Source organism: Triticum dicoccoides, chromosome 3B, assembly GCF_002162155.2.
Source record: "Triticum dicoccoides isolate Atlit2015 ecotype Zavitan chromosome 3B, WEW_v2.0, whole genome shotgun sequence".
NCBI classification, from domain to species: Eukaryota; Viridiplantae; Streptophyta; class Magnoliopsida; order Poales; family Poaceae; genus Triticum; species Triticum dicoccoides.
Window position 1 is genome coordinate 776,491,465 of NC_041385.1, and position 8,585 is coordinate 776,500,049.

At 46.3% G+C, this 8,585-nt stretch overlaps 2 protein-coding genes across 2 annotated transcripts; one reads left to right on the plus strand and one right to left on the minus strand.

Moving 5' to 3' along the window:
* Positions 1-243: 243 nt before the first annotated feature.
* Positions 244-4,584, plus strand: LOC119278433 (receptor-like cytoplasmic kinase 185). The gene is made up of 5 exons (XM_037559783.1): positions 244-658; positions 1,864-2,063; positions 2,338-2,527; positions 2,707-3,098; positions 3,363-4,584. Exons 1-5 carry the CDS (start codon positions 544-546, stop codon positions 3,918-3,920), a joined length of 1,455 nt encoding a protein of 484 aa, XP_037415680.1. The 5' UTR covers positions 244-543; the 3' UTR covers positions 3,921-4,584.
* A 151-nt stretch (positions 4,585-4,735) lies between these two features.
* On the minus strand, positions 4,736-8,266 carry LOC119278434 (probable feruloyl esterase A). Its single transcript, XM_037559784.1, has 11 exons — positions 7,985-8,266; positions 7,832-7,901; positions 7,102-7,181; positions 6,856-6,921; positions 6,692-6,739; positions 6,539-6,606; positions 6,216-6,288; positions 5,976-6,137; positions 5,551-5,745; positions 5,238-5,326; positions 4,736-5,138 (listed from the first exon to the last, which is right to left on the minus strand). Exons 2-11 carry the CDS (start codon positions 7,896-7,898, stop codon positions 4,931-4,933), a joined length of 1,056 nt encoding a protein of 351 aa, XP_037415681.1. The 5' UTR covers positions 7,899-7,901; positions 7,985-8,266; the 3' UTR covers positions 4,736-4,930.
* Positions 8,267-8,585: the final 319 nt, after the last annotated feature.

The window sequence follows — 8,585 nt, forward strand, 5'->3', positions numbered from 1 at the left end:
CTCTGTTCACTTTTATAAGTCCTTAAAGACATTTCATACAACATGCAAAGCAGCCTATTTTCAGTTGTCTGAAATGACTTATACTGTACCGCCTGCCTGGCAGTGTGAATTTGAATTGTGGATGACGCGAGAAATTCCAATGCCTCACCTGCCGAGGTGGCACGCAGGGAGAGGCAAACGGATTGTGCCCCCAAAGATCCCCTCCTCTCCACTCGGCCGGCCCTCGCTTGGACAGCCAGAGCTGACTTTTGCTCCTCCTCCACACTCCTCTTTCCTCTCCTATTGCTCCCTCCCAGCCTCATGTTCTTCTCCCCCTTCCTGTAGCTTCCATCCCACGGCCCCAACCCCAATTCGACCCTCCCCTCCCCTCCCGCCCTCTCCCCCGCCTAAAAATCCAGTCTTGCTTGGGTGCCGTCCCTCCTCGCAAGCGGAGATCCTCGACGGGAGGGGATCCCGCGTCGTCGAGCCCCGGCGCGGCGGCCTCTCCTGTACGGGCCACGCGCTTTCCTGGTTCCGGCGAGAGGGAGCGGGGAGCGCGCCTGGATGAGCTGCTTCTCCTGCTTCGGCCCGGCCCTCGAGGCGGAGGCCGGCAAGCCGGGGCCCGACGCCAAGGACCCCCGCGCCAAGGACGGCGCCGCGCCGGATCGCGCCGGATCAGGTGCGCCCGCTGGATCTTGCAACTGCAAATCCCTCCCCACCTCTACCTTTAGCTTTAGCTTCGCGTTGCTCCTTGCTCGGTCACCGCGGCCGGCGGCGGCGTCGTGTTGTTGTTGTTGTTTATTGTACTGCCTGCGCTTCTACTGTTGCTTGCTTGCTTACTGCGTGCCAGCCATGGTTGTGGTGGGTGGAAGCAGAGGAATGAGCTGAGCTGCGATCTTGCCAATAGGACTGACCGTGTGTGCTCCTTTTGCTGCACTTAGTGAGCAAGAGATGGGAATGCATATGCTGCCGCTAGGATTGTTTTTAGCTCTGGTTTAGTTAAGAGAGCGCGCTGGATTGGAAGCTGAGTAAACCTCTTTCTGGCAATACTAAAACAAGGAGAACAGGCAGTAGGCTGTCTATGCATGGGTACTAAGCCATGGTTATTTTGTTACCATGCCTTGAACCCTAGACGCATAGCACGAGAGAGTATACATTCAGTCGATAAGATAGGAGAGGAGAGGATACAGACACATGACGTGGCTGCCATTTCAATACTCCTTTTTACATATAGTGGTTATGTTTGAGCCAGTGTATTCGTCCAGCTAGGCCGCTAACTCGTCGTGGTGATTCACAGTTTATCTGACATTCCTCTCCTTGGGGGGTTTGCCGGTTTGGCAGCATAAAGCGCAAGACAATTGTAGTGTAGAAAAGATTGATACTAAGAGGACCCTGCCTATTATGGTGTACAAAAGACTGGCAGAGGATCCTTTCTTCTCATAAAACTGTGTGATGGAGGGGAATTGTAGGAAATGCTTTCAGTATTTACATCATTGTGGCAATGCTTCTGGTGTTACTTCAGAAACTGATTGCCGATTATTTCTCTAGCTAACGGCTGTTTCAAACAAGCTGGGCATTAATTCCAAACCTTCTACTTAAATGTGGCTGTTCACTAGCTCCCAGGGGAGGAATATGATTTTGTTGTTGTTGTGTGGTTAAGACAAATGGTTAAAAATAGGTATTTCCTTCAAGCTGAAGTCCTTCTAGAGTAGTAGCAAAGTTTCCTTCATCTAATACCACTCAACTTCTTTTAATGTTTCTACTCTCTGCTGGCAGAATGCTAGTGCTCTAAGAGTGAACCACTTTTTTTTTTTCTGTTAAATCATTTAATTTAACTGATTTGTACTAAAACTGACTGCTAACTCTGAATTATTTTCTGCTCAGATAAATTGAGGCTGCAGGGTGGATCAGACCCTAAGAATAACCATCTAACCATCCCTCGGGATGGGAGCAGCCAAAACATTGCCGCACAGATTTTCACTTTTCGTGAGCTTGCTGCTGCCACCAAGAACTTCAGACAAGATTGCATGTTGGGTGAGGGAGGTTTCGGACGTGTATATAAAGGTCGCCTGGAGAGTGGGCAGGTCAGTATACCGTCACTATACACTGAGATCTTCCTAAATACTCCCTCCGTTCGGAATTACTTGTCGCAGAAATGGATGTATCTAGACGTATTTTAGTTCTAGATACATCCATTTTCGAGACAAGTAATTCCAAACGGAGGGAGTACACTCTAACTTATAGATTTTGAGCGATTCAGCTGAAATATTCACCTCTTATGCGAATTGTTGGTAGAGTTTCTATGTTTATTTTAATTGGGTTAGTCCTGGACACTAACAAACTGATTGTACTTCTCAGGCTGTTGCTGTGAAGCAACTTGATCGTAATGGTCTCCAAGGAAATAGAGAATTCCTTGTTGAGGTCCTCATGCTCAGTCTCTTGCATCACACTAACCTTGTCAATCTAATTGGTTATTGTGCTGATGGTGACCAACGCCTCCTTGTTTATGAGTTTATGCCACTGGGCTCATTAGAAGATCACTTGCATGGTTCGTTTATCTTCTCTTTGCGATGTCATCTTTAAAAATTCCATGTGTGCTTATAGCAGTATATACTAAGTAGTATTTTTATTATTACATATGTACTCAGCATGACTGCTTCATGAATCCTTTAAAAATCAATGGCATCTTTAGTTGAAGGCTAAAGTATTATTTTCTAATATATGTAGATGTGCCACCTGAGAAGGAACCTCTTGACTGGAACACACGGATGAAGATAGCTGCAGGTGCAGCCAAGGGCTTAGAGCATCTTCATGACAAGGCCAGCCCTCCTGTTATTTACCGGGATTTCAAATCGTCAAACATTCTTCTTGGTGAAGGGTTTCACCCGAAGCTGTCTGACTTTGGCCTTGCAAAACTCGGTCCAGTTGGTGACAACACTCATGTCTCAACACGTGTGATGGGAACTTATGGCTACTGTGCCCCAGAATATGCTATGACTGGGCAGCTCACAGTGAAATCGGATGTCTATAGCTTTGGCGTTGTTTTCCTTGAGCTGATTACAGGGCGCAAAGCAATCGACAACACCAAACCCCAAGGAGAGCAAAACCTGGTGGCATGGGTATGCTCTTCTATACTATAGTTATTTCAGTCGGCATGCTATACCTGATAATTTTCTGCCAGGGTTTGCAAGTAGCTCTTGGTTTCACTTCAGCATTCTTAGTGAAACACCATCCTGCTAGCTAAGCCATTGACTGAAAATGTTCTTTTCTGTTACTGTGCTAAAATTACCGTCTGTAACCAGTTGCTACTTCAGTTTATTAGCAAAAGACAACTTCTGCTCATTTTGACTTTGGATAATTAACACATCTCGTCTGATCTGCAGGCTCGTCCACTCTTCAAGGATCGCAGGAAGTTTCCTAAGATGGCTGACCCAATGCTTCAAGGCCGGTTCCCCATGAGGGGTCTGTATCAGGCTTTAGCTGTTGCTGCCATGTGTTTGCAAGAGCAAGCCACAACCCGTCCTCACATAGGAGATGTTGTCACTGCTCTCTCATATCTAGCTTCTCAGACATATGATCCAAATGCCCCAACTCAACATACTCGGAGCAATTCGTCGACCCCAAGGGCCAGAAATGTTGGTGGGCGGAACAGCGAACAGCGCAACGGCCGCTCGCCAAATCATCATTCTCCCAGGACATCAAAGCACGGAGGGGAGGTCAGCCGCACTAGTTCTACTGGTGGTGATTCTGGCCGGAGGTCAGGATTGGATGAAATGGACATGGCAGGATCACAGGCAGGCAGTCCAGCTCAGACAGGAAGGAAGAGAGAAACCCCAAGGACTGCTGACAGGCAGCGCGCCATCGCGGATGCTAAAATGTGGGGGGAGAACTCCAGAGAGCGGAAGCGACCGAACGACAGCTTTGATAGTACAAATGAGTAAATTGGACAGTTCTCTTTCACGACGTCGCTCTAGCAGGGGGTCGACGAGTTTGCTCATCAGCACCAGACGGGCCAGGTTTAGGAACACGGTCATTGTTCCAGCACTGTCCCGTTGTCTGTGAATAAAGGCTTTTCTTGCCGTCAGCACTGCCTCACGGTTGCTTTATCTGTAAGTCGTTGCAGTTGACATGCCTTCTCTGGGTGGCGTCCATTCCTTGCGAATGTGATTGTGTCATGTACTCATGTCCTTTAGAGCTCAGGAGCCTACAAGATGCAGCTAGAAATGTAGGAAAGGGAACGGGAAGACCGTCGAAGCCGCAGAGCTGCGTCTGTCGGGTCCTTCCTTTTTCTGCAGTTACACGATGTCGACGAGTACGCTCTGCTGCACCTGTGTTCTGGAACTGATCATGCAACCGTGCTGGGCAGTTTCTTCTGATGGATGAGATTTCAGGTTTGGTTGGGGATAGGATAGAGATTACCCATGTTTCGTACAGCTGCTATTGTTTTTGTGTCGAGTCGCGGGATCGGTCATTTATTTGTATTAGCTTCGATGTACTTCTTCTGCTTGTATCTTAGTGCGAACATGGTTTAGCATGCAGCAAAAGTATCAGGTTATTCAGAATTTCAGTGCCCATATGTTATTGTTCTCCTTTTGTTCCTGGAAACCATGCTGTTCATGATGTATATACTGCTAATTTTTGTCAGTCATGCTCCCATCTTGCAAATCATCTCAAAACATTTTCAAACTGACCGCATTGATTGCGGGAGCGACGACCATGAATATCATGGAAGAAAACTTCAGTCAGTGGTAACAGGTGAGCAAAGGGAACAGAGGTATTTTGTACTGGAAAATGCTTCACATTACCAAGCAAACATTTACAGCAAGCATCTTCCTGTGGAGCGTGGTGGTGTTATCCCCTCTCTGGATGCAGAAACAATGAAGCAGAGAGGGGAATGATAGGTTGCGTGCGTGGTGCTACTATGATAATACAGAACTTTTTTACATTGGTTTCACTGGGCGCTGTGTCTTCTTCGCTGGTCCGACAGACCGGGCTGCTGCTGCTGCTGCTGCTTCGACAAGACGACGTTTCCATGGAGGTCCATCTTGTACCGCAGCTCGGCGTAGTCCATGACGATCCTGCAGCTGCTCCAGGCCTCCGCGTGCATGCTCACGCCCAGGTAGGTTATGTGATCTTGAATGCTGTTACCGCTCACAGACCTGAGAAGGCAGCGAACAATGTTAACCAAGAGCGGGTGGCATGCGGCGCGGCAGTGGCACAGTTGACGGGAGATGGCCGCGGGGGAGAGAGGGAGGGACCTGCTGCATGCCGGGTCTTCGCCGGAGTCGTCGCAGATCTGCTCAACCGTGTATACCAGGCTCCCGAGCCCGACATCATGGACCCATACCTGAAGGAAGGACAGGAACACAGACGCATTATGCAGTGGGGCTGATGGGGTGGGTATACATTGAAAGGTTTCTTTGGTTCCCAAGTAGAAACAATATGGCACAGAGCACAAACTACACAGGACTAAATGAATTTTTCAAGGCAATATATGCATTTAGCGAGTATAAACAGGTGTAATAGGTGTCAGCACAAGTAGAAACAAGCGTGCCACGGAGTGGGGCATACCTCTCTTGGAAAGTGATGGTAGGTCTTCTGAGGGAAGAACGAGAAGTATGGTGGCAGATGAGGGACGATATCGTTTGCATTAGTAACTCGGATCGCGTGAGGCAAGTATCTCTTGAAGTAAGAAGCAAAAGCAGCATTGCCGACGCGAGGTTGCCCAAATGTCATCAGCTTCACATCATCCAACCCGTAGTTCACCTAAAAAGGAACACACAGTTCCCGTTAGCTGTGCAGGTTAAACCATCAGGAAAGAAAGAAGCGGCAAATAACTAACTGCTCAGATATGTATAGACTGAAAACAACTATTATAACTCATAATGAGGAAAATTAGCAGATTGAGTTAGGGAAATCTATTTTCTATGCAACATAATGTAACAGGGGGAGCTCAACGTTAATGTGTTTAAGATCAAGGCAGGTTCAGTACTCACAACAAGATCAAGTGCACAAAATGAAGCCATAGCTGCCCCCATTGAATGCCCTGTGACCATGATCGGAACATCTCCATGCAATTTCCGAGTCTTTTGAATACCACTGACGATTCCATCGCGTATGGTTGTGTTATGATAAGCAGAGTAAAATCCTCGGTGTACCTACACGAATCAAGCACTACTATGGTTTTTGTTTTTTTTTACAGAATTGCATTAACTATATGCTTTAGCTATGCTCACCATTGCTTCAGGCATGCCAGGGTAATCAAGATCAAGTTGTTTCCATAACAGGTCCTCTATCCAGTTCTGGATGCTGATAATTTGGAACATGAATACGGTTGAGGGATTATAAAGTATATTGACACCCTTGGAAATGACTATTACATGCAAATGGAGAAAAAAATATGCAAACTAAAGGAACAGGTCAAGGATTCATAAATTCTAAGTACACAAGAATGAAATCGCAATACCTAAAATCTGCCTCTTATCAGTGATAAAACATTCTGAATAAAAAATAAATTACATTTTTTATAACCAAACAAAACAAGTTGTACGTCAATTACCTGTTTTCTTGAGTTCCTCTAAACACAACGATGACAGCATTAATATCACTAGCAAAACCAACATATGCCTGCTTAGTCATCATAAAAAAAAGAGATCAGCTTAACAGGTGGTAAAGATAGAGATAAACAGACAGAAGGCATGTAGGGACGAACCTCTAAGCAGTTCTCCACATCTACGATGATGTCCATCATCTCAAACCCCTGGGTCATCCAACAAGTTTACATCATCATCCATACCATACCAGTGTTGTATGAAGTTGGACAGCCATTTTTATGTCACAGCAAACAGAAAGCACTTGAGTGGTAATAAGCGTTACCTCAATCAGGTCACCGCATCTATCACATGTCCAGGTAAACAACTGTGTCAAATCAGCAGTATAGATCTGCAAGACATCATCAGGCTTAACTCCAAAGTATACTTTTGTAGGGTAGAAACTTAACTAACAAAGCATACTTTTGTAGGGACTTCCCAAGATAGCAGAAGAATTTGACAAACTAATGTAATACTGAATGTTGAACTAATATTCATAATAATTAGGATAAGAAAAGGCGAATGAACTTACGGCAGCAGCATATTCCACTAGTGTCTTGGCAAGGGTTGAGTTGTATATGGTAGTGGATGGCTGTTGTATAACCATAGGTACTGTACCACAAACTTAAAACATCAGCATCAAGAGCAACATGGATAATGCTGGATACATGGAGAAGTAGTTTGCAACAGTACAGTTCCAAAATGAAAGCTGATCCAGGATATGTTATATACACCCTCTGTTCCTAAATGTAAGACGTTTTGGCAGTTCAACGTCTTACATATAGGAACAGAGGTAGTAACTCAGAATGAAATGTAGTATACATGCTATAGTTGTAAAAGCCTTTGTTCTGTTTGATGGAATCAGAAATTTACCATTCGCTCTAAAAGTTAAGCTGAACTGTCTTGTAGGAACAAAAAGAAAAGAAAAGAGTTGAGTCTGAATCTGACCATGCTACAAGACTATACCGACTACACACATTTGCAGTCAGCGTTTTATATCTGAATGTGCTGGTGACTAGTGCAGATATGGTCAGTTTGAGCTTCATAACTCTAATTATGAAAACAAAAGTGCATCCAAAATCAACTTGATCTGGCGTTGCCGATTTTTACATGTATGCACCCATTTGGAGGCAAATCAAACAAATTAAGCCCGGCGAACTTCTCCAACTAGGAGCAGGACTAACTCCAAAATAACAAATTACAGCCAAGAGATAAGAGGAGGGCTAAGCCAAGAGATAAGAGGAGTAGCTAATCATTCTTACCTCTCCCGGAGCATACGACGAGCAAGCACGCCAGTAGAGCCGTCTTGAGCAACGCGCGGCGCTCCATGGCCTGAAAGCCCCAGACAGAGAATCAGAACAAACTCTAGCGAAAATCCCGCCAATCTTGGCACAGGAGCCGGGGAATCGCCTTACCGGAGGCCCGAATCGAATCGAATCCGCCGGCGATCCACCCAGAAACTCCGCACCGAGCGATCGCCGGACTGGACGAACTAGTGGGTCCGGGTGAGCGCCGCGCGGCGACCGGGAGGCGAATCGGACGGAGCTCGCGCCGGAATTTTATTGCCGTACGTAGTGGTGGAAACAAAGGAGGAAATCGAGCCGTGGAAGCTAGCGGGTAGACGAGGAAGGGACAAATAAATTAGGGGTCCTTAATAATAATTTAAATCACGGGAGGGGAACCGAAGGGGGAAGGGGATTTCGTTAGCGAGAGAGAGCGTTTATATAGGGAGGAAGTACGATTGTTTGTACGAGCACACCGGTGGTTTTTCTGAAAAGACGCGGCTGCCCCTGAGGCTTATCTGGAGTCAAGATCGCCGTGGTTCGGGTTTGAGATCAGCTCAGAGAGGAGGCCGGTCGCGGTCTGACCGGGTCGGCTGTCTGGTGGGCCCCGTGCCCATGTGTATGGCAGGCCCGTGTTTGAACCGACGTCCCGAGCACATGTATTCACAAAATTCAGGTTATTTTTCTTTAAAAAGCATAGTGTAATAAAAAATTTCGTAAAAAAATACAAAGA

Coding starts and splice junctions, on each gene's coding strand:
- LOC119278433 (XM_037559783.1), top strand. CDS start 544: ATGAGCTGCTTCTCCTGCTTCGGCCCGGCCCTCGAGGCGGAGGCCGGC. Junction 2,528..2,706: donor ATTAGAAGATCACTTGCATG/GTTCGTTTATCT, acceptor TAATATATGTAG/ATGTGCCACCTGAGAAGGAA. Junction 3,099..3,362: donor AGCAAAACCTGGTGGCATGG/GTATGCTCTTCT, acceptor TCTGATCTGCAG/GCTCGTCCACTCTTCAAGGA.
- LOC119278434 (XM_037559784.1), bottom strand. CDS start 7,898: ATGGAGCGCCGCGCGTTGCTCAAGACGGCTCTACTGGCGTGCTTGCTC. Junction 7,182..7,831: donor CGTCGTATGCTCCGGGAGAG/GTAAGAATGATT, acceptor TTTGTGGTACAG/TACCTATGGTTATACAACAG. Junction 5,746..5,975: donor TTTGTGCACTTGATCTTGTT/GTGAGTACTGAA, acceptor GTTCCTTTTTAG/GTGAACTACGGGTTGGATGA.